Raw genomic sequence first — 26,660 nt, 5'->3', positions numbered from 1 at the left:
TAAAAACGGGGGTACAAACGAGCTGATCCAGATTTTATGTCCTTATGATGTTATAAGTAAAATGTGGGCTGGCTTTACATTGAACTCCTCGCAACGTCCCACCCACGTGACATGTCCCAACCTATCGTTCCCAATAAAAAGTCGGCGAGCTGAATCCCCTCCGCAGCACCTCTGTGTGTCTGTGTATTCAGCAGGATGTCTGCAGGAGGGACTTAGAGTTGTTGTAGATATAATACATATAATGTCTCTGTTCTAGTGCTAAACACTGAAGAAGAACATGTCAAGCTATATGCTGTATCAGAAATAATGACGTGTTTTGGAAGAATTATGGTCTGTATTTACATTAGCAAGCACTGCTAACACTCAGAGCTAATGCTATACTGAAGAGAATATGTGTAAAGAATCCGGGTATAAAAGGTACAGTCCTTGTAAACCCGCGAGAGAGAAACATTTGAGCTCGATACTGTTTCAGAAATAATGCTTGATATGGTTTGGGACATAATATGGCGTTTAATCACGGCCCAAGAAATGGTTTCAAGGTTTCAAGGTTTCAAGGTTTTATTTGTCATATGCACAGCAGATACAGCGTATATGTTGGCAATGAAAATCTTATGTCGCGTGCTCCTCCAACAACTCCACATACATGGTGCAAATAAGATAAATAAAATAGTGCAAAAAGAGAAGAATATTTACAATATCAACAATAAAGATTTGAGGATGTGAAATATATACATATGTGGAATACATTGAAAGTATTTAAACACTTTACACTGTTGAATGAGGAGGTATGGACAGATGCATATATTATGTATAGCAGATGTATATGGCAGATATGTATAATATATAGATATGTGTACTATAAACAGATATGTATGGCAGATGTGTATAATATATATATATATGTATGTGTGTGTGTACTATAAAAACAGAACAATGACAAGACTTATGGGTTAAAAGGAAGTTCTGTGCTCTCTGACCATTTCTATTATTTCCACCCTATCACAGGTTTTCCTCCAGACATCCTGCATGACCTCTTTGAAGGTGTGGTTCCTGTGGAGTTGGCACATTGTCGAAAGGTTTGATTGCAAATAAATATTTCACTTCAGAAGAACTTCAGAAGAGCTCAATAGGTCAATACTGTGTTTTCCCTTCCAACATTCAGATAAGGTTAACTGCCCTCACCCAATTCCTCAGTATTTTGCCAGTCGAGTAACAATTGGTGGAAATGGGCATGAGAACCACACTCTGCTGACTGATACCTGTTCTGATTGGCTCCAGGATCCCAGAAGGTGACAAGGTTTGGGAGATGTTAATGGAGTTAAAAGATATAGTTGAGCTTGCCATCCGACAAACTTTCTCAGTCGATACCATTCAGTTCATGGCCTGTAACATTTTAGATCGCAGGCAGCTACATCAGGAAGTCTTCCTCAACCTATGTTTACGACCAAAGCATCATTACATTGAGCATTATCCTCATCTTAGAAAGTGCTTTGGTCCTCTGGTGCATCTCTGGACAATGTGGTATGAAGGGAAACACAAAGTTTTCAAAAAAATTGTTTGCACCATCTTAAGTAGCTCAGTCTTTTAGTTTTTTACAGGTTTACCTAACACTGTGTAATGGAAGAAACTGATGTCTTGAAACTAAGGGTCATCCTTGATGATATCAACGCTGAGAGGCTTATTTTGCTCTTTCGTCCTGAGACTGTAAATGCCCCCATATTAGAGGTGAAAAACAACTACAGGACCAAACTGAGCAGGGCTGGCATAAAGGATATGGCTGTGAATGCAAGCGCAGCAGAGTCAATCCAGAAGGTGCAGCATCAAAAGACCCAGAAGAGGGGAGATCAACTTTCTTCCCAATTATCCACACGAGGAAACGAAGGACCCACTGGAAGCACAGAGGCTCGAGATGGTGGAGACATTGATCGAAAGAAACATGATTCTCATCCATCCATGAAAAAATGCAGCAAACCTTTGCACTCAGAGGGGAATAAATCGTCAATGCCGTTCCTCCCATTGCAGAACTAAAAGACAGATGGCCTGCAGTATTTTATGAAGTCCAAGTCAGTACCATCTCCCAAATAGACGCACACATGTTTTCAGTCATTGTTGTAGCACTGTTTAATACAGCAGTTAAATACAGTATGTCTATCATCTACAATCGTACATGGCTTACTGTGCTGAAAATAAATGATGTCAATTTATATTTTGTTAACTTGTGCTTTTGCTTTTATTGCAGCTCTACAGTGAATTCCAAAGGACCACAAATGTAAATCTGCCAAGTTCCTTCTTTGCTGCACTAGACAAATATAGGCCTCAGCTGCTGAAGCTTTACAAAAAGAGGACAACAGGCAACAGAGCTGTTGATGGTGTATAATGAACAGGTAAACATTGTTTGAAAACCTTAAAACACTTTAATATTAAATGTGAACACAAACCGCTTCCAATTCATATCTTGGCTTTTGTTTGTGCAACAGGACAAGAACAACATGACTGTGAGCAGGACCGCAGCCCTGGCTGGCCTACCCCTGTACCTCAAGAAGGACTCATCAGAAGCCTTTAAAACTTGCAAGGTATTTTTGTATTGCCTTTTACAATTTCCATAGCTCGAAACGTGATATATTTTGTATAAATCACTGAAGAACAAAACATTTTGTCACTGCCTTCTACTAGTGTGCCCTGTTGACTGCCCTAAGAGCTGTGTAGTGCTACATAGATATAGATTTCACTATGCTAGGAAACAACAACACATTCCATTGTAATCATTTATTCTCAAGTATTAAAAATTGCATGTAAAGATGTGTCACACCGACAATAAATATCTCTGAATCAGTATTGTAGGCTCTAAAATTCCACAAAAAAATCATACATCATTCTCTATGATTTATGAATGGCTTGCATGCTTGCATGTCTATCCTGATGCAATGCTTACATGTACAGACGTGGACAAAATTGTTGGTACAATTCCGTTAAAGAAAGAAAAACCCACAACGGTCACAGAAATAACTTAAAACTGACAAAAGTAATAATAAATAAAAATGTATTGAAAAATAACAAAGGAAAATCAGACATTGCTTTTGAATTGTGGTCCAACAGAATCATTTAAAAAAACTAAATAATGAAACTGGCCTGGACAAAAATGAAGGTACCCTTAAGTTAATATTTTCTTGCACAACCTTTTTAGTCAATCGCTGCAATCAAGCGATTTTTCTAACTCTCAATGAGACTTCTGCACCTGTCGACAGGTATTTTGGCCCAGTCCTCGTTAACAAACTGCAGCTTTCTCAGGTTTGAAGGGTGCGTTCTCCGGACTGCATGTTTCAGCTCCTTCCACAGATGTTCAATAGGGTTTAGATCAGGGCTCATAGAAGGTCTCATCAGAATAGTCCAATATTTTGTACTGAGCCGTTCTTGGGTGTTTTTAGCTGTGTGTTTTGGGTCATTATCCTGTTGGAGGGCCCATGACCTGTGACTAAGACCAAGCTTTCTGACACTGGGCAGCACATCTCGCTCCAGAATGCCTTGATAGTCTTGAGATTTCATGATACCCTGCACAGACTCAACACACCCTGTGCCAGATACAGCAAAGCAGCCCCAGAACATAACCGAGCCTCCTCCATGTTTCACAGTAGGTGTAGTGTTCTTTTCTTTGTATGCTTCATTTTTGCATCTGTAAACATAGAGCTGATGTGACTTGCCAAAAAGTTCCAGTTTTGTCTCATCTGTCCAAAGGACATTCTCCCAGAAGCTTTGTGGCTTGTCAACATGCATTGTGGCAAATTCCAGTCTCGCTTTTTTATGATTTACTTTCAACAGTGGTGTCCTCCTCGTTCGTCTTCCATTAAGTCCACTTTGGCTCAAACAGCGGCGGATGGTGCGATCTGACAATGACGTACCTTGACCTTGGAGTTCAGCTCTAATCTCTTCGGAAGTTGTTCGGGGTGCTTTGGTTAACATTCGTATTATCCGTCTCTTCATATATTATTAGTATATTTGTAGAAAATGGCGCCGAGGATGGCTGTCGTGTCTCGAGCTCCTCACCAACTCCACATTTTAGTGTTTTTATTGTTTTACTTTGTTGGTTGTTTTAACTTTTTTGAAACATGCAAACCGCGAGCCCTATCATACAATATGATAGAGAACAACTTTCAAACATCAGGTCGCTGGTGGACAGCAATAATCCACCACGACCTGCAAACAATGGAGAGCCTCTGTGTTTACCTGCTGGAGCTCTACCTGTGGAGCTCAGGAGGAAAAGACGGCGAGGATCCCGGGCCGGGGTCCTGGTCAGGCTGAGGAAACGTGAAAACAGACCTCCTCTACCGAGTTTACTTCTGGCAAATGTCCAATCCCTGGATAATAAGCTGGACGAACTCCGTAGCAGGGTGGCATTTCAACGGGACATTAAGACCTGTAATGTTTTGCTTTTCACGGAGACAGTGCAGCGTTGGTCGGAGCAGTCTGACTCTGCTCTCCGCCACTGCTTTGGCATCACGGAGTGGTGTGTGTTTGAGGAGGACGATATAAACACACACACTGACGCGGTCATTTGCTACATCGGCAAATGCATCGATGACGTCGTGCCGTGGATTACTGTACGGACATTCCCAAATGAGAAGCCCTGGATAAACGGCGAGGTCCGAGCTAAACTTAAAGCACGGGCCATCGCGCACGGGCCATCGCGCACAGCGGCGGTGATTTGGATGAGTACAGGAATTCCAGGTATGCACTCCGGAGAGCTATTAGCAGTGCGAAAAGACAATACAGGGACAAGGTGGAGTCGAACTACAAGGGCTCCAACGCCAGAAATATGTGGTCTGGACTAAAAACAATAACAGACTACAAAAGGACAACGAGTGGTGCTGAGGAAGTGTCTGCATCTCTCCCAGATGAACTGAACACATTTTATGCACGCTTTGAGAAGCCCCCGGCTGTGGAGGCACAGAAGGCCCAGGATCCCTGCTCACTGGTTTTAACCAGTGCAGATGTGGGTAGATCTCTGAAAAGGATCAACACACACAGGGCTCCTGGACCTGATGGCATCCCTGGCCGTGCTCTCAAGGTGTGTGCAGTTCAGCTGGCAGATTCACAGACATTTTCAATAGGTCACTGCTCCAGTCTGTAGTCCCCACATGCTTTAAAGAGTCCATCATTGTCCCTGTCCCCAAAAAGACAAAACCCATCTGCCTCAATGACTACCGCCCAGTTGCACTCACCTCCATCATCATGAAGTGCTTTGAGCGGTTAGTCAAACTTGTATCACCTCCTCCCTCCCTGACTCACTGGACCCCCTGCAGTTTGCCTACAGGGCAAACAGGTCCACGGATGATGCCATCTCCCTCACCCTCCACACTGCCCTCGCCCACCTGGACCAGGGATTGAAATTAGCACCCGCCACACGCCATATGCGGGTGGATTTGTATATTGTGTCACTTTACCAGCCACTGTGGCGGGTAATACTTTTCAGTCATATCCGATCGAATTCGCCTATCATACATGGGTCATACGCATGACAGCTGCGCTTTCCACAACCATACAGTCAGATCCGGTCAAATGGTGTGCTTCTGATTGGGCCGAAGCGGCGTGAGAATGACACTCCGACTCCTTATCCACAATTATTACTCCGCGCTTAAATCAAAGTGGAACTAATTGTTGCGGAGAGATAAAGAATGTTGCAGGAGGCTACCTAAACCTGCGGCCATCACAGGATAGCTGCTAGTTTAAACCAAAAATGTGGCGTTACATCACCGGGGTGAAAAGACCCGCAGAGGAGAGTGTACAGGAGGGGGGGGGATAGTAGACCTACCACCGAAAAAAAGGCTAAGCACTTTTTTAATGTGAGATGGCGAACAACAGATCATGACAGACTGGTGTACGAGGAAACGAGCGACACCATGTACTGCTCAGCCTGTCGTCAGTACGCATCGGACGCTCACAGGTCAAACAACTTCATCGTGGGGACAAGAAAACCTGAAATTGGAAGCCATGAAGGACCACGAGTCATCTAAATGTCATGTTCACGTCCTGAAAATAACTAGTTATGTAACATTTGGAACTGGGACATTCAGGTTGACAGAATTGTTCTGTACTGTTGTGTGGACTCAGGGTTCAACATGCTGAACTGTGGTGACTTCTCTAAAAGTTTTCTCGCTGATGTTTTGGAGATCATCCTTTTCTATGAAGCATCTTGGATCTTGGATGGTTTGATTCTGTCTATGCCTATGGTTTGTATTTGTGATGGTCGCAAGTGGCCTGTGCTTGTGTTGTCTGTGACTGAAAGTGTTAACCTTTTCCTGAGGAAATAGGTACATCTAGGAAGTTTAATGGCACAATGTTTCCCAGAATAAACATTACTTAACATGGCAGATACTTGTGTATTGTTCATCATATCATATGCAGTAAGAGTTTAACATTTGCAACTCGGTTCCTTGGTAGCACCTACTTATTGTATAATCAATTCTGATGAAAAACTAGTGGGTAGGCCTACTGATTAGAACAAAATAATATACCCTATTATATTGAAAACATTAACGCATAAATAACACAGGCTATAAGACTGCTGAACTCCTGAGCTCTGTGAATGTCTACTCACGTCTGTATATAGTATATATAGTATAATATATATATATATATATATATATATATATATATTATACACATCTGCCATACATATCTGTTAATAGTACACATATCTATATATTATACATATCTGCCATATACATCTGTTATACGTAATATATGCATCTGTCCATACCTCCTCATTCAACAGTGTAAAGTATTTAAATACTCTCAATGTATTCCACATATGTATATATTTCACATCCTCAAATCTTTATTGTTGTTATTGTAAATATTCTTCTCTCTTTTTGCACTATTTTATTTATCTTATTTGCACCATGTATGTTGAGTTGTTGGAGGAGCATGGGATATAAGATTTTCATTGCCAACATATACGCTTTATATGCTGTGCTCATGACCAATAAATCCTTGAACCTTCAATTTGTCATCAATTTTCCTCTTGCGGCCACGTCCAGGGAGGTTAGCTACAGTCCCATGGACCTTAAACTTCTGAATAATATGTGCAACTGTAGTCACAGGAACATCAAGCTGCTTGGAAATGGTCTTATAGCCTTTACCTTTAACAGGCTTGTCTATAATGTTCTTTCTAATATCCTGAGACAACTCTCTCGTTAGCTTTCAGTGCTCCATGTTCAGTGTGGTACACACCATGATACTAAACAGCACAGTGACTACTTTTCACCATTTAAAAAGGCAGATTGACTGATTACAAGTCTGAAGACACCTCTGATGCTAATTACAGGACACACCTTAGTTTAACATGACTCTGTGGTCAAATTATTTCCAGTCTTTTCTAGGGGTGCCATCATTTTAGTCCAGGCCGGTTTCATTATTTTGTTTTTTAAAATGATTCTGTTGAACCACAATTCAAAAGCAATGTCTGATTTTCATTCGTTATTTTTCAATACATTTTTATTTATTACTATTTTTGTCAGTTTAAGTTATTTCAGTGACCGTTGTGGGTTTTTCTTTTTTTAACGGAAGGGTACCAACACTTTTGTCCACGTCTGTACATATCTCCATGTAAAGAGTTATTGTGTCTTATAATTCCTCCTGTCCATAATTGGCTCTAAAGACATTGCTTCCTAATGCTCAATGAAGGATCTTCCTACTGTCAGTAACATTCAGCTTTTAAATCACGGCATCTTTTTACATAAGCTCACAAATTTGCCTTTTTTATATTTTTTCTGTACTTGCATGAAAGAATATGGAACCAGTTTTTAAGAATGTTTAATTTGACATCATAAGCCTTTTTATAAACTTGATGATTTGAAAAATTGCAATCACACATTGAATATGTATTCCATTTTTAGGATGAGTTGGAGGCAACCTAAGAGGGAACCGTGGCTCTATTGGCAGTGGTCGATGAATAGGAGGTGCCTGCAGGAGTTCCTGCCTTCAACTCAAAAGGACACGAATGTCCTTAATGTGGCATCGCAAACATTACTTTAGTCTGAACACAGCAGACAACATGAGTATTTACAACAGCATATTGAAACAAAAACACTGCATGTGGGTGCACACTTACATTCTGTCTTACTGTTACATAAATCCCATGAATTTATGAGATTAAGTTAGACTCGTCATATCTCAATCAGAGATTAACATCTGTTTAAGTGAATAATAAGGGTTTTTTCTTGTTGTTGTTTTTTTAGGTCAAGCAATTTTTAAGTATTTATAATTTGAATTCAGCAATATTTTAATAGTCTGAAAGCCAAGACTTTAAAAATCAAGAAGCAACGTTACCACGCTATAATTGATTATGTCTTGTCACTGCATCGATGCAGAATCGCTCACATCTGCGATGCATCGTAGAAACGATTAATTGCAACACCCCTACTCTCCATTTGAGCTATCCTGAGAAACATACTGGCTTCTTTGAGTTCATTCAGGTTGTGCTCTTAAACCTTGATGAGAGGAGAAAGCAGTGATGTGGTTTGGAACATAATATGGCATTTAATTACAGCAGCATTTAGCTGAGTATCTCCCGGTAGAAAACTTCCACAGAGGAGAGAGAGCTGCATGAAGCCCCAAAGGGGCGTGGCCAGCTTCAGGTCAGGTCAAATTTAAGCTACAGTCACAGAATCAGCACTTCAGGAACAGGGCTGAAAACTATTTTATGAATATAAGGGTTCACCTACCGAACCACAACATAAGGAGGTGGATCAACTTAAAGTTATAGTCTACAGAACAGTACAGCTTACAAAGAAGAAATAAAATGTGCCCCTTTTACAACACAATCTGCTCTATTTTGGTTTTATTGTACGATTATAATCTTTCTAGTAATCCTTTTTTTTTTATGTTCCTGCAATTTGATTAGATATTTCTTTATGTAACTATTAGGGAGTACAGCAACCTTTTTTGTATCCTGATTATGAAATCCTGTTACATGTATTCTGTTACGTGTGTGTGTTTGTGCGTCTGTGTGTGTGTGTAAATTAGGGATGGGCAGTATACCTGTTTCAATCCCATCACTGGTGTCACTTCCTGCCACAGAATGGATTATGCAATATAGTCATTGCCATGATAAACACACATGTTCTTGTTTAAGCACAAACACATCTTGGTTTCAGCACCCACAACCAATAAACTACAGTACACACAGGTTACACTGTGTATGGTAAGCTTGATATACCTTGCTGGAACGCCTATTGATTTAAACACACTGGAAGTCCAAGTGTGTTTAAAATTGCGAGAAGCAGAAGATTTGTTTAAGGTGTGACAATATCTGAATGAGGTATTGTGGTGCTGCAAAGAAGTCTGGTACTTAATAAATATACAGTATATAAAAAATGATCCTCATTTTTATTTTTCAATTAAAATGTGAATAATGCTTTAAAAAAATGTATTATTCCCTATAACGTCTTGAATCACAAAGCAATTGATATATCAGTCAAAAACAATCACACTTAGTTCTTTTTCCAAAGGTTTACATCCCTACAAGGAATGAGCGCCTGCGGTTCTTAGCAGTACTTATCAATTATTGCACAGTTCAGAAACCTAACTTTTTTTCTAGTACATGTTGTCAAATGAAATTGTTTTATTTTCAGCCTGTGTTTTGATAGTGTTGCTCTTTCTGTAGCTGGGGCTCGTTGGAAGATCATTGGAGGACCCGAGCAGGGGGTCTTTGCTGGGTTACAATTTGATGGCTCTGGGCTCTGTTAATTATTTAATTGGAGCAGAGGAAGGCTGAATTATTAATGAGAGGATGGAGGGGGAGATAGATCATTACAGAGAGACAGATAGACAGAGTGTCTGGGGGATCGGTCGAGGAGGAAAGGAGGTAATGAAAAAAGGCATATTTTGTTTCTTTCTTTGTTGCATTTGATCTTGAGGTAATCCAAAAGTAACAGAAAGTAATTAAGTTACATTAGTTTTATATTTTGCTGCTCAGATCAGGTTACTGATTATCTTATTTTACAGTTAACTAGTACTTACTGTAATGGAATACATTTTTACAGTAACCCTCCCAACCATGCGCAGACACACCAAGCATCCCAAAGTGGCACATTGAGGCGCTCTCCTCTTGTTTCCCTAGCCGCTCTGTCAGCTTCAGTCACTGTTGCCTTGTTACACTTCTCATACAAGTCCAATGAAGCACACAGACATGTGATCACACACTCACACACACTTCCTCAGCGCTGTTTTACTTGGGTTTTTGCCTGGTACTTTGATGTGGTAAGAAAAAGCCTGTTTGGCTGATCAGCTCTGTTTCACACATTCCTCCAGAATGAAAATGAAAACATAAGAAAGTGATTTTATTTCCAGGAGAGATAAGTCACTTTCTGACCTTGATTTCTCCCGACAGCAAAACCTGCTTCATATTCACGAAGTTTCACATGTTCACAGTGGGAGCTACCCTGTACGACCACGGGCTTCTTCTGTTCTATTAAACAGCAGCTTGGCACTACATGTACACATCTCTACAGTTCAGGAGACCAATAACAAACATACTTCCTGTATGGAGAGAATAAGCAGACAGCTGTGTGGACATTGACTCAGCACAAATCTCTCAGTGTAGACTCATGTACACACAAGGTTGAAAAAACATGACAGTAGGGAACATGTTTTAGTCGGAAAAGTCATTGCCATATGTAGAACACGTTTTAAACTATATCCAAGAGAACTGTTTGAATTAGTAAAGGAAGGTTTCTTTGAAGACTATGAACAACGACAATGTGTGTATGTAATGTTTGTTATGTATCCATATACACTACATTACTACTATAACGCACACCATGTGAGGCATTCCCCATACTGCATTCTGAGATACCGTTAAATCATTTACATTTCTGTTTCTCTTTTTAAAACAGCACAGCATTTCCAATTACATTTCTTATATATTGCATATATTATATTTGTGATTATAATTTGTAATTTTTCTATTGCAGTCTCTACTTAAAAAACTATTATAAAATGCACTAAAACAAATTAATAATAATATGAAATAATATGGAATTTCAAAAAATACATTTTTATTTAAATGTAAAAAAACATTTTTACATAGTCCTAAATCCCCTCCTTTTTTAACCTTTTAATTGTGTTAATGTATGCATTAATAACACTGACTAAGGCCACAGGGTAAAAAAAAATCCAGAGTTTTTTTAAAACAAATAAATCCAAACCAGCTGCCGTCGTGTGGACCCTCAGCTCACACACTCCACTCTAAAATCCCTATGCCAATACACACTGTGTATTGATCAGTGTGCTGCTGACGCCTGGAGGCCCGGTCAATGATACTGATCACTGCAGCCTCTGACTCACAGCACAGAGACATATTATGCTGATTGATCGGGGTTTGGTCGGATAAACCACAGGCCCTGACCCACGTTAACATATTACTGCAGAGGAGAGTTTGACCCAGATGTGTTTCTGAACGCCTGCAGGCATGTTTTCAAACTGAATATGAATATATTTAAATATACTCTGGTGGTTTGTTTAAAAATCTGTCTCACCACTCGTGTTTGTTGCCCCGTCTCAACCTTTTTTGGCAACATAGTAGTATTTCTCGTGAAAAAAATGTTGATGACAATGCTTCTATCACAGATGACGGATATGATGGTTAAACTAAAGAAATACATTAAGGAACATTACTCACAGCTTGTAAGTAAGAGGGCTGTAAATACACACATTTCAAGCCTACAAAGAGCTGAAGAGTTTGATATTAAAAATATATATTTGAGCGGACCATTTCTTTAATATTCTTTGGTATTACACATATGGGCCAGACTTAAAAATACTGGGCGTGCCACTCTGATATCCTCATTACTGCAGTACTGGCAATTAAAGGGTAACTTATAGGGTGACTTCAGCTTTGTTATGGAAACAATACAATGAGGTAAGTGCATTTTATTTGGCATCAACCCTTCACTTTGTAAAGATTTTCAAGTGGAAAAATGCTTCCACACATTGCTAGTCAAATTAAATGTGCGCAAAAAGAACAAAGAGAACAGCATTACTTCATTTATTGAACCGGAGTAATGTATCTGACCCCAATACTAAACTATTTCCCACGCTGGACCCAAGGAGCCCAACATGTTTATGCTTGTGGGGGGGATCATGGATCAGTAGGTTGAGTCAATTTCCACAAACAGGAAGGTTCATGACCCTGCAGTCATTTACCATTTAACTGTTAGGCTAAATAATTAACTTCTCAAACTTTATGCTCCGTAGGAGGAAGTCCGTTATTATAATGATGCAAGCCAACATTTTCTTATGCTTGCACTCAGGTCTGTTCCAAGTCTCAGGTCTGGTCCAAGTCTCAGGTAAATCCAGATTAGTTTTGCAAAGTCTGGACAGCAAATTGTATCCAAACCCAACTAAATGTTGGTAGTTTGGAGCCCTGAAGCTACGTTTTTTTCTTCGACTTAGATCCAGAGCTTTAGTTTTTACATACATAGGCACAGTAGACGATGGCTGGACACAAACATCTTTGAGTGTTTGTCTTAAATATCAGACTTTGAGAAAAAAGGGGATTCCCTGATGTCTTAACTTGGCCTTAGTGTTATTAAAGCCACTGCATGACTTTTGTACCAGGCTTAGTATTTCCAAAGCAAAAGTTTACTCTATTTACTATTACTCTTTTATGTATCATTACATTCTAACCCTTTGAGAGTACATTGATCAATGAACAAGAAGAATAGGATGAATATGTGAATCACACTCATCATAACAATTAAAGTGCAGTTATCAGAGTGGACAGCATTCAGCGCTCCGTCTTAACAAAGGTCCTCCGTTATGGTTCAAATATCAGCAGGACTCTGAAACAACCCCCACCCAACGGCTGGGGATTATTACTGGAGCCGTGTGTGTGTGTGTGTGTGTGTGTGTGTGTGTGTGTGTGTGTGTGTGTGTGTGTGTGTGTGTGTGTGTGTGTGTGTGTGTGTGTGTGTGTGTGTGTGTGTGTGTGTGTGTGTGTGTGTGTGTGTGTGTACTGACCGTTGAAGACAGCCTGTCCCTTTGCCAGCTCTTGGTCTGTTTGGATGATGTATTCCTCCTGAGTAAAGCCCCTCCTGCATGGCAACGACCCCGGCTTGCTTGACAACAGCCGCTCGGCCTCCCCACCCAGAACCACAACCTGAAAAAGAGAAAGAACAGAGATATGTAAGAAATAAAAAGAAATCTTCTTATTTTTGTATGAATTTCAGATCTTGATACACTCACAACCATTTGAAGTTTTTTGTCCTGTATGCCATGACAGTATTCCATCAGTATCTATGAACTTATAGTTAAAACGGCAACATGGACTGGGACTTATATTTTTATAGGCGTACTGTTTGTTGATTTCAGGGTTTTGTCTAAACCGGGTAACAACGGCTCTGCTCTGCTCTGACGGAGGACCCCCATACCAAAATGCAGATCATCCCCGTAAAATGTTAACGTGATGCCAGAAAACTATATTTGTTTTTGTCACAAACGGTATAATTACTCCAAAAATATAATAATCAATCGTCATATGGCATAGGCAGTTTTGTTTTTATGGAGGTCAGACGCCTGGTTGTTGTTTACGTCTGTGGAGCAATCTTGTATACAGGCGTTATGTTCATGCGAGAAGTGATAAATATATCTCATATACATACAATATTCTTCTACAAAAACCCCTGGATATTGTTCTGAATAAAGTATATGTGCTGCAAAGATGTCCCGGGTGACAAATTATATTCTATGGACTGAATAAAATATCTTTGTTTGGTACAAATCTTCCTTAAAAATCACACCATGAACATGTCTTTAAATGATAATGAGATTCAAATATGATCAATCCCTACAAATCGTAATTAAAAAATCTGCCAAAGTAACCGCGATTCGTATTTTTTTCCAAAATCGCACAGCTCTACCTTCATATAAACTCATTCCTTAAAAGATTAAGCTATTACATTTTGCAAATCATAACCAGGGTGGGATTGAGCCATATGAACCGCTCTAGATTTGTTGTGTTCTGTTGGCAGAATATGATCAGGGGGAACAGGAGAGAAGCAACAGGCACAGGCAGCTGATTTAGTTTGGTCCAAACAATGAAGCAGGAGCAGACTGTTGTGCGTCAAAGGGGAAACAAATGGACTTCAGCACCAGCCCGAACCAAGAGAGCATTATTAATGACCAGCAGACAACTGGGTCAATTTATTTTGATGATAATTAGCGTCTAGACTTCTGTCTCTGCTGTTGTTTGAGCCCAGGCCAAACATACCCCCCCCCCCCACACACACACACACACACAAACACACTGTCCTTCGCACACCAAACACAATACTCTATCTTCCGCTTTGCAGAGCAGCATTGTTTCTGTTGTTTCTCCCTTTGTATAACCCTTAACATTTTGCACATATTTTACATATTGTCCTTAAATTAAATTAAATGTATAGTTTAATATAAATTCAGCTACTTTTCTACTTTTGTAATGTTTATGGATTCCAATGTCCATATTTCTCTGTTGTTTTAGATTATACAGTCATTTATTATTATTTAATTTATTTAAATTCTACTGTTGATATGTATACATTACTGTTTGTGTACTATCTTTTATTTTATTCTACTTGTAGTTTATTATATTTTAAAAGTATTTGACAAAAAAAATGTCCTATTTGGGATGAAAGAAGTCTATCTAATCTTATCTGGTGTCATAATAAAAGGTATATAAATAGACATCTGTGCAGTTGGGTAGTGCCTTTGTGTGTGTCAGTGTGTGTGTGTGTGTGTGTGGGGGGGGGGGGTTGTGATTAAAGTAATGAAGCCAAGACGGCTGCTGGGATTTGCTTCCACTTAACCTAAAAACTTTAAAGCCTCACATCTTGCTGGCCATCTTGACATGCTTGGAAGAGGGGGTATGGGGGGTAATTTGCCTTCATCTCCTCCCCCATAAGATGCAAGAAGAAAACACACAGGGAGAGTGTGTTCTGACACTGCACAGGTTTCAGTGGGGACATTTGGAGGGCAGGCAAATAGTGAAGTGGGGGAATAAAACAGAGAGAGGAGCCAGAGGTCATGACAAGGCAATGGGGGGGGGGGGGGGGGGGGGGGGATGCAATCCAATCATAATAAAACATAAGAACTGACTGTAAAAGGTAAGCATTAATCATCCATTGTTCAGCTTCGAAACAAAACAATCTCCCCCCCGCCTGAAACGCCTCCATTAGACTACCTTCTGTAACATAGTGACATCACTATGTAACACTTGCACTCCAATTTGCTAGAACTCCAATACATTATATGCAAAAGGATAAGGGGCGGGACAACGCTTAGTGGTTGACCAATCACAACAGAGTCGGCCAGCTAACCAATCAGAACAGACTGGGCTCTGGTTTCAGACAGAGGGTGAAAAGAGGTGCTACAGCACAGGCAGTATGAGAACAATAAAGAGCTTTTTGAACATTAAAGCATGGAGACATGGCACAGTAGAGGCAGAAAATACAATATAATTTTAAACATCAGCAAAATATGCCCTACTCAATTAATCATAAAACGATGTTTTAATTCATTGGATTAGAACATGTTACCGTTCGACATTAATTTAATATGTAATACTAATTATGTAGATGGGTTTTATTAATATGCAGATTATTGATAACACAATGGAATGGAATGACAATGATATAGTAGACACATGTTCTTTCCTCAGCATGTTTATGATGTTTATGATGTCTTGATGTCACAAAATGGATGATACAGTTATTCCAACCGCAGTGGTTCTGTTACAAGGCCTTTACTTTTTGAAATATTTATAGATACTGAATACAGTGTTTTTAAAGTCCAACCTGACCTCAAAGAGGCAAGGCTCCACTTGAATCACACATATCCCCACAGTCTGTACTACAAAGATAGTTCAACAGAGCCTGTGTGTTATCTGGCTTCACTAAACCTGACAACTGTGCTCTGGAATGATGGTGGTTATCAACTCAATAAGTCAACCAAGGGTTTCTGAGTCTGGCTACGAGAGCATAAAAGGGGCAGAGTTTGCAGTATTCTAGCCACAGCTGCATATTTCACCAAGGAGGAGCAAGTGGTTGTATTAATATGAATGTATGTATTGTATGGTATAGAATATAAAACACTTTTTTATCCCTTGAGGCTGTTGGTCACTCTAAGACATAAAGTACCATTTTCCATTGAGTTTTTTTCTATTTATTTTATTATTCGGCCCTCATGTTTGTTGTTAGGGGTTGCAGCTGAACGAACAAGAATAGATTTGTCCAAATGATCACTTTATTTATTAAAACAATAGTCTGATATGATAATAAGAAACCAGTAAAAGTACATAACTCGTGTTGTTTGTACATGCCATTTTTTGTAACCACATGCCACACACCACGACATATTTTAGCTCTGGTTAGCTCATATGACATATTCCAGTTAAAAACAGCAGCCATACTGAAAACACTCACACTGAGCACACCCAGTTAACTCTACAGGAAGTGACAAATAACCTGTGTGACTAAAACCATTAACAGGCAGCAGAAGGCCCCTCTCACACACTAGCTTTAGCATTTAAAAAAAAAAGCCATGTCATAGAGTCACACACTAAAATGTAATCGCACCTCGATGTGATTAGTTTATTTTATGCACAGAAACAGAGCAACTTATTATCTGACCCTATTTCGTCACTGGTGTCAGGGTAAAACCTTCCATCCACCATCCTCAAGAACTTTGCATCCTTTAAAATCCACACATTTGACTTCATTGCTAATGCTAATAGCAGATTCTACACCGTTCAGTGTGTGGATGAACACAAAAACAACTTGTGTGAATTCTGCCGTGTTTGTCACTTCTCTGTATGAATCTTGCTAATAAGATCATAAAGAAATCTTCTAGGAGCGTGTTAATTCAATATTGGTAACATATGGTATTCCACAATCATCACTACCATCAGCAGTCGCCTGAAATAACGTCATGAATCAAGTAAAAGTCCTGCACGTTGGGTATTTCAATAAAAAAGTGTATTGTTTATAGAAAGCAGCCAGTGTGTGTTGAAATCAAAAAGGAGGCAGAGTTGGGAGGTTGGGCGCCGCTGGAAAAAGCCAATCACAAGTTCAGATTGCCTGTTCCATCCAAACACATTACTACAACTATTTTTCCATTTTCAAAATTGTTGGAGATTTAGTGTTTGCTGATCGCCTAATCTTTGAATGGCAAGCAAACAGACTTTCTTCCCAACCATAATAATGTTATCCATAATGCAAGCAGTGAGTTAAGCCAGGCTCAGACTACCGGAGTTTAAATCCAAACCCATTTAGAAAGTTACCAGGTTGCACACACGAGGAGAAACTCCACAGATGCTCTCTTAATCTCAAACTAATGGCACTGTATACAACACAGGATATTGTAAAGATTATTGTGAATGATAAGCAATACATGACCATTTGATCTCTCCATGAGAAAATCTGCCAGCTAACGTTATCCTCAATGGCTGGTATGTTCTCCACTGCTTGGCAACACTGTTTAGGGTTTTTTCTACACAAATATAGTATGAGGCGCTAACCTCACTTCTAACCAAAATGACCGCCCCGCCCACTTTCCAGGGAAAATAATGCATTAGAGCGAAGCAGAAAATAAAAGTTTCTTCTTGTCTTAAAGCTGCTGAGTCATATATTGCACCTCACACAACAAATAAATCCTGAGTTACGTGTTTTATTTCCCCTCTCTCACTCCGTAAAGACAAAGCTGTCTATGCCGTCTGACGGTCTATTTGAAACAATGTTCATATTGTTTGAGTAATTATACCGTTTTGGCGGCTCTAACTTGTCTATTGGATATTGTGGTGTTCAACCGAAATATTTACATAGTAGATATATTTATAAGTATAGAATATAAAATTCTTTATTTATCTTTTTAGGGAAATTATGGTATTTTTAGCCATATTCCTACAGCTGCAGCTTTTCTTTTTTAACTTCGGCAGCGGGTTATTATAAGAAACAAAGTACAGATTTTTAATTATGTTCGTTATAATTATTTTGTATTTGCTCCCAAGTTTGTTTTATAGGGGTTGCTGCTGAAAGAATAGGACTACAATTGTCCCAATGTTAACTTTTTTATTTGATTTTATTTTTTATGGTCATCTGATATGATCATAAGAAACCACTAAAAGAACATTTTAAAAGCAGAATAACTGGCAGAAATAGATATGCATACTTTTTATTATCAGGTACAGGATTTACAACAGTTTGTATTCACCCCCCCACCTTTGAGAAAGAGATCAGCAGACTGGGGCTGTGATCAGAAGGAAGGATAGTCAAAATCGAACCGTAATCTACTTCCAGTATCCATCCTTGATTTAACTACAGGCTCTGGGAAACAGGGGATTGTTATCTCTGCCAATTTAAACAATATTCTGTCACTAGTGATTTGACTCGATGAGATGCATAGATATGTAGAATTCATTCACCATACCTGTTAACATACAGAAGCATACGGCAAAGTGCTTTCAGGTATAATTTCAAAGCCCATCCTCAAAAACTACAGCTAAAACTACAAAGAAACTACAGCTAATTCAATACTCCACTGCCAGGCTTTTAAGAAAAAACAATAAAAAGAGAGCACATTACTCTTTCATTGGCTTTCCGTATCTTTTAGAATTGATTTTAAAGTCCTTATTCTGGTTTTCAAAGTTAATGGTCTGTGAAGACCCCCAAATTATTTCGATTTTAATTACTAACATCCCCCTTTAATTGGTCTATTAATCTTTATTATTCTTTATATTCTTATATTGTTTTATTTATTCATTTGGTATTAATATTTGATTTTATTTATACATTTGTCTTATGTCGTTCTTACTTTCACTGGGTTGGTTACGTGGGATTTTTTGGCTTATTATTTCATTTTATGGTACCTTTTTTACTTAGTTGTATTCCTTGAAATCAAGCAAAAAATGTTAAAATGTTGAATTGAGTTATCTGAATTGAGTGACTTGTTTTATGTTTATCCTGTGTTGTGTGCTATATTGAACACAGCTTGTGTTATTATTATTATTATTATTATTATTATTATATTCAAGCAATAAAATCAAATATATGGAAGGGATGTAAGGCAAGCCCTTGAGAGTGCTGACCCTGGAGTTTTGGAGGTTAGGCATTGATGATAGGATTATTTTAGGATCTGACCTTTGGCCCCTTGGCACAGCACGGCCCTCCCTATTGATTTGTCCCCACAGTCACCTCTTTTTATGTCCTCATTAAATCTTGTTTGAGGTGCATTTGCGAGCCTTTGAGGCTCACAAATGCATACAATAAAAATAGTAGATTTGTTTTTGCTAATTTAATACTAAAACATCTTTGTTAAAATTGCTACTAACCAATTCTTAGAACAAACATAATCTTTAGTCACGTTTGTTGTGTTCAGCAAAAATGTTCCTCTATGTTTCGTCAAGAGTTATAGTCTGAATAGCAGGTGCATAAAACAACATCACTTTGCAATGTAACCCCCCTGTCAGCAAAACTATTCAAAATAGTCACAATTAATCTTGCCAAATGCCCAACCATGCTTTGAGATACTGGGAAAACGGTGTTATGGTGCAACAATTTATCTCAATCACACAAAATGCACTTTCACTAAGGGTTCATAACCACAGGCCAAGACACAGGCTTTAGGGCCAACATTTCTGTATGGGCTGTATAGACTGAAGAGCATAGACAGAATGGATGCCAAATGTATTTATAAGAGGACACATAAAACTGCCATCGTTTTGAATGGATATCGGCGTATGCTGACCACAAGAAATTGTATCGGGGGCTAGATTCACTCACTGGATTAGAGCCCAACTAAAGGCAGGCAGCTGATATCAGACAGAAACAGGGATTGTGTGATAGATGATAAACTGTCACCCCAGGGTGGGTGGTGTTTAAACGCTTATTTATGCCCCCCTCTGTGTATCTCTCTTTTTCTCTGCTATACACACGCATTTGATCTGAAACTCATGTTTAATCGTGCAAAGGATCCATCCGGATACACTGCCACTGCGCTCCTCCTGTTTGTTTGACAAATGTCTCTGTGCATCGCAGCAGGTCTGGGATCAGATGCATTTTACAGTGTGAAATAAAGGCGGTTTTCTCGGCTTTTATTCAACCCTGTTAAGTAAATACTTCGAAATAAGCTAAACATGAAGCAAGCATACGCAGATGCATTGTCCTCCCTTTCCACTCTGTGTCTATCTAACGGGCATCTCTCAGTCTGCTGTATGCTGCAGCCTCCGCCAATGGAGCTGACTCGGTGTAAAATTATAGTTTACCTGCACAGCAGCCATCAGCATCCAAATCCCCAAAAGATGCATTTTGTTGGGTTATAATTCCTCCTTCCGGAACCGACAGAGTCCGCCGGACGGCAGATAATTTAATTCCCGGTAAAGCCCTGCGGCACGAGGCAACCCTGTTCCCTCCACCAGCTCCGCTCGGTGTCTGCTGCTCTGCCCGGCTCCGCGGTTCTCTCTGGCGGCCGCCCCCCGCGCTCACTGCCGCCCTCTGACGGACAGCAGGAGCACTGAGCACGGATACACAGATGGGGATGGTTCCACTTGGTTTCTGGAATTACATTATATTAAGGCTGCTGGGACTCAAACGTCGTATAATTCAAGCAACACAGCAGCTTCTTTAAAGGAGGTAGATTAAGTGATAAAGCAAGTGGTGCAGGAATGAAACCCGTAAATTAGTGAGAGGTTTACCACTTCCTGTCCAATGGTCTAGTTAAGTAAAGGTTGTCAAACCTTTACTCCTTTGCGAAGCTTACTTCCGCATCGGCCTACAAAAATAATACATATTATTATCAGAAACTATCTGTCCGTGTTTAACCACTGAGCCTGACCAGAGAGGAAGTACCACAGAAGAAGGGCGGCTGTCTCAGATAAAACTCTCTTTTGGAAACTATCTGCCATGACTGCAGGAAATAACGCTGGTGATGTAATTAGGCTCATCTTGATTAAGGGTTGATCTTTGACTATTTGACATAAACTTGCATTATAAACTCAGGGCAAATTTTAAAGGCTATAAGTATTTGATTTGATAGGAAGAAACATATTTAAAAAGGGTCTCATTCAGTTAAGTCACAGCATCTAACAAAAATAGATTCTTTAATCTGTCCTTGACTGTATAGAAATCCAGTATTGAAAAGTTGGAATACGCCTTTAATACAGTTCTCAGATGCCAATGTTTAAACTGAAGGAGCTTTAGGTAGCTGTAATCCTTTCTCCTTACACCAGCTTTGCAGGGATGCCTTCCAAACATGTATCCAGGGTAACAGATGGACCGAAAGCCCGTCTTTATTCTCTGTAAAAACACAGAAGCTAAAATGAGATGTCAGCAGATTAGGTTAATCAAGTATGGGCACTTTTTTATAATTCAGCCATACACTTTTAATGTTCCAAGCTTTTGTTTCAGGTATCAAGTTTTTCAGAACTCTCAGATGTCAGGCTCCCTTTAACAATGATCAGTAAATATAATAATCTAAGACTCAAGGTAGATGTTAAAATGTAAGAATAAGTATAGCATCATTCAATTAGATTAATATATATCTGTGGTATAGAGATGTGCTGTCAGTGCTTCGCCTGTGAGATAAAGCACTAAATACCGTCTGGCGGACAGCAGCAGGCACAACAGTTTGTGTCTGGGTGATTTGATCTCTGATCATCCAGTTGGCCTTCCTCCAGCACCGCTGGGTGTAGAGTGGCATCTTCCAGGGAGGAGCTGCAGGAGAGCCAACACCTGCACTCCCTCAAATGACCACCAGAGGCTGTCTCCAAAGGAAGATAATAGACTGTCCCCTTGGTAAAAAGCAGCAGAAATAAACATGTGTACAGCTTGGTGCAAAAAAAAATGTGGTCTCAATTTAAGACAACTCTATGAAGGGGGTATTTTACTTTAACTCACCTGTTTTAATTATATTGATTTACAAATTATTAGAGGAAGGCCGCTTTGAGTGACAGGAAGGTGGTGTCAGGTTGCTGACTACTGTAGCTGTTTGTGCCACCTTGGCCCGCTTCAGCTCCACCCAAGAATGGCATATGGATTTGATGTTGCTGTGCGGTGGCGTCACTGCAAAGATGGTAACACTCAGAGCCGCAGCTCTTCAAAAACCTTTGGGTGACATCATTGAGACTGAGCTGCCTCTCCATCTCTTAGAAAAACATGAAGCTGTTTTCAGTCCTATAAAATTGAATCCTTTATTTTATGTCTGAGAAATTGTCAGTGTTATATTATCTACCAAATGGACCAAATCCCAAAGTAGTTTGTGCCATTCTTGTATTATTTACTGTCTCCTGCAACAGCTCAGATTTCCGTGAGCTGGAATGAGATAAAAACATCAAACCTTGCTCAATAAGGACTCCAAAGCTAACCTTTTAAATAACTAATAAACTTGTTCTAATACAAGATTGAACAAATGTATTATTATTTCAAGAAATGTGTCCAAAGCCATCCATCTAAAACTAAATATTTGGGGGGGGAAATGTGCTGGTTAAAGATTTGCACAAGGAGGTTAAATCAGTTAATCTGAGCAAAAGAGAGGAATTTGTGTCACATGTAAAACCAATAATGTGTGGTTTTCTTTGTGTTCTTACCATTATATTTTATATTCACTTTGTATTTGTACTTAATTTAGCTCAAACCAAATGGAGTGCATTTATATACTGCTTTTTCTAGACATTACGACCCCTCAAAGCACTTTTTACAAGTCAGTATGGGCCGTACAATGTGTAACCTGCAGAGGGGACTAACATTCGCACACACTCACACACCTTTGACCAAGCCATTAGAAGCATCTAGGGGTAGAGTATCTTGCCTAAGGATACATGGACATGTTGACTGCAAGGGCTGGGATCAAACGCCCAACTTCCTGATTGTTAGACGACCACAATCATAGCCATAATCTTTATCCAAAACCAAATCTTTTTTTTTAAATAATAATGGAAGTAAGCTAATCTGAAATAAAAATGTATTGTAGTAGTCGCTAAATAGATTCAACAGAAGTCCGGCTGTGATGGTGGGCCTTCTACGTTATTTTTACACATCCATGTCTCTAGTGGCTCTGAAGGAGCTTTGACAAGCATGAGAAAATTGCTCAAGTGTCCCCACTTAGACATCACGACGAGATTTAAAAGCTCAGCTAAAATGGACGTCATTTTTGAAGTTTGCAAAAAATCCGGTCATGCACATTTTTCCGCTCCTTTCTGTTTCCAGCATTCTGTTTTCACAGGTGAAACTGGATTTTGAATTGATCTGAAACTGCCCAGTTGCACTTGCTGCTCCCACAAAAGTCATGACATCCTCAGTTCTCGCACATTTCTGCAGATCTACTCATCAAACGGTTGAGTCTTCATTTTTGTTGTCAGCTTCAATTTCCTGCTGTTTTCTGTTCAGAGCAACATGTCATATGCTCAGTTGGTACCATCCCTTAAATGTGCCCCTCTGGTGTGTGGAATCAAATTTAAAGATCAGTGACTTATGACACAACATTTTAAATTTTTCTATGTTTTAGACACAAAAATAAAGTAAAAAAGTCACGTATGACATCTTTATGTAACCCTTGCACTTCTACTGGCTAGCCATCCGACACATTGTACTTGATAGGCTAAGGGGTAAATAAAACAAGCATAAACTTTAGCAAACAGGCTTTATGATGTCATTTTTGTGGAGATGGATCAATTACATTTTGTTGTCAGAATGAACTCTTTGTTTGCACAGTAATCACCCTCAGCCATCGTTTAATAACAGCACAGATGGTTCTCTAACATCATTTAACAAAACCCAGAAAAACCTCCTCTGATACATGATTAAACATGTTACACACACTCCTACAGCCAAATGTTAATCACATTGTGAAATCAAATTTGGAGTCTCAATTTAACCCACATAATGAGTTGGCACCCGTTTGGAAGTATCTATCATATCTGGAGAGCTGCTGTTTTTTCTTTTTGGTTTTCAGAAAAATAATTAACTGGTGATATATAACGACCCAACATATTACAATAGTGATGTTGGCTTACTTTTTTTTGGCACATTACACAACATTTAGCTGACACTTTTATCCAAAGCAACTTACAATAAGTGCAATATATCATAAAGATTCAAACTAAGGACAACAAGAACAGTTCTGACATATTTACTCTAAACCCGCTCTATTCGCCATGGTATAAGCGTAACAGGTGGGTCTTCAGTTTGCGACGGAATGTATGTGGACTCTCCGCTGTCCTGATATCAGTGGGAAGCTCATTCCACCATTTGGGAGCCAGGATAGCAAAAAGACATGTTTTTGTTGAGGTGTACCTGGTTCCACTTTGCAGTGAGGGAGTAGCAAGGCAATTGTAGTAGCAAGTGCACATGCTAAAGTTGGGTTTGACTTGTCTGACTATGTCTTGAATGAAGGATGGGACGGATCCTTTTACAGTATAGTAGGCCAGTACCAGTGTCTTGAAGCATATTCTGGCAGCCACTAGCAGTCAGTGAGGGGAGCAAAGCAGAGGTGTAGTGTGGGAGAACTTGGGGAGGTTGAAGACCAGTCAGGCTGAAGCATTCTGAATTAGCTGTAGAGGTCAGATGGCATTTGCAACTAGAGCAGCCAGGAGCGAGGTACAGTAGTCAAGGCGTGAGATGACAAGAGCCTCGACCAGGACCTGCCCCTCCCTCTGTGTCAGTAGGGGACGTATCCTCCTGATGCTGTACAGGGTGTATCTGCAGGATTCAGAGCGGCATGTGGTAGAGCCACTGCAAGGAAAAAATGGTAGCAGCATTATAGAGGCCATACTCAGCATTCTGGGAGGGTTTCCCTTTCCTGTTGTGTGTTATATAAGATTGTGCAGATTAAAATTCTACAAAGGCTAAAATCCCTAAGTTTCTCCCCCACACACAAACTGCGTTTATCTTTGTCATGTCAAGTTTCTGTTTGGCGCATCCACGTTTTTGGGTCGTTTTAGTATCACAGGGAAATTATTTTTGGCATAAATCGTTGTTTTTTTTTGGAGAATTTGCTTTGCCTGTGTACTGTTGCTGCAAAGCTTGATGGATTTCTGCTCGTTCCACTCAGAGTTTACTCCTATTAAATGTGTCACGTGTCCAAATTGCACCACTTGAGTGCCCAGAAATACACCCGCTAAGTGTGAATCCATGAATTGTTCTCGAGATGTTCTCTTGTGCAAAATGTTCTCATTTATTCCATTTCTTTCTGCAAGCTATTTTCCAGAACATTTGAACAAATAGTATTTTTAATAGGCGGTGGCAACGAAATAGGTTGTTTTATCAAATTGGTGTTATGTGCCCAGACCCGTGTGTCAAATGCAAATCCCGACTAAACCTGAGATCCACAAATGCATTTTCGATCCATAAATAAAAACTGGATCCAAAAAACGTGAGAAAGATATTCACAATTAATTTACTTGTAATTAAATGTGATGTATTTACAGATCTTTCCTTCTATTGGTGATATTTGTTTGGAGATTTGGAAATCAATTTTATATTGGCCTTTTTTATTATTACTTAAATATATATTTTTTGCATTTGTGGCAGGTGTTTTACATTTACAGTCTACACACGAATTGTTGGTCTGTCAGAAAAGAGTACCTCCATAAACCTGATAAAATTACTATGGTGACATCGATGCCCATCACCATAGTAACTCACCCCTTACCGCATCCACTCAGTGAAGAAGGGAGTGATGCTGCTGCCAGAGGGACCGCTCACTGAGTCTAGAGCGAGACCTAAAATGACCTATTGTTTTTGAGAAATTACATGATTTTTAAAATATGACTTTCCATTTCCCTAAATTAACTTTTTCGATTAACATTGTCTTGGAAAATGTTGAGGTAGAAGTAGCCTACCTCTAATGATGATAACAAATCATAACCAAAAAACCTTTCATAGATTAGTTTTCTTTAAGAAAATCATAGATTTTTTAATTGTAGATCATTAAAATGAATCTAAAAAGCCATAGGAAAGCAAAAAGTAAAGGGTTGAACACAGTTTAAGTCCTGTAAACGAGGTTAACAGAGTAAAACAATCTTTTTAAAGTATAAGAAAACTTGCCATGACGTGCCAATGTGTTAATATACCTGTTGAGACTTTTTGAGACATGGTGCTGGTGATTGATCATGCAGGCGGAGGATGAAGCTGCTGGCTGGATGCCTCCTTCTCAATGAAGCTGCCATAGAGAAAGCTTTGTGCCCAAGCATCTTTGATAATATCTCCTCTTGTCAGGTACCAAATGAGTATTCATACCTTTGAACTGCAGAACGTGTGGAACAGAATGTGGCTTGATTTATGAGATTTTTTAAAGTTGATAGACCAGTCAACACCATCCAGCGAACACTACGTGGTGAAAGCTAGCAACGATGAAGGTAAATGCCCCATGGATGTATAAAGTGAAGTGGATACAGTGAAAGGTATTGTTGTACTGGGAAATTGATTTAGCTGAAAAAGCATTATCCGCTGATAGCTACACGTCTTTTTCTCAAATAAAGTCTAAGAACAAGTGTTTTTGGGCCCAATGATGTCACGGACTGACACAGATGTTGAAGTTGTAGTAGTTTGGCCACTATGAACATTTGCTAGGATACTAAGTGCATTTGCACACCATATTTCCCTTTTGGTGTTTACATTTCATATTGTGTATTCTTT

The 26,660-nt window shown here is 39.4% G+C and overlaps 1 protein-coding gene across 1 annotated transcript in view; it reads right to left on the bottom strand.

Annotated features, from left to right (window-relative positions):
- The window catches only part of LOC134869998 (cadherin-2-like), an 83,331-nt gene extending 62,885 nt beyond the window's left edge, over positions 1–20,446 (bottom strand). The window contains exons 1-2 of the mRNA XM_063891993.1: positions 20,294–20,446; positions 13,018–13,156 (exon numbers count right to left, since the gene is read on the bottom strand). Coding sequence (XP_063748063.1) covers positions 13,018–13,156; positions 20,294–20,335 — 181 coding nt within the window. The 5' untranslated portion in view covers positions 20,336–20,446. The remainder of the gene's footprint in view (positions 1–13,017; positions 13,157–20,293) is intronic.
- Between the last annotated feature and the right edge of the window lie 6,214 nt (positions 20,447–26,660).

Source organism: Eleginops maclovinus, chromosome 9, assembly GCF_036324505.1.
Source record: "Eleginops maclovinus isolate JMC-PN-2008 ecotype Puerto Natales chromosome 9, JC_Emac_rtc_rv5, whole genome shotgun sequence".
Lineage (NCBI taxonomy): Eukaryota > Metazoa > Chordata > Actinopteri > Perciformes > Eleginopidae > Eleginops > Eleginops maclovinus.
The sequence above is the reverse complement of the archived record's forward strand: the minus strand, read 5'-3'. Positions and strand labels throughout refer to the sequence as shown.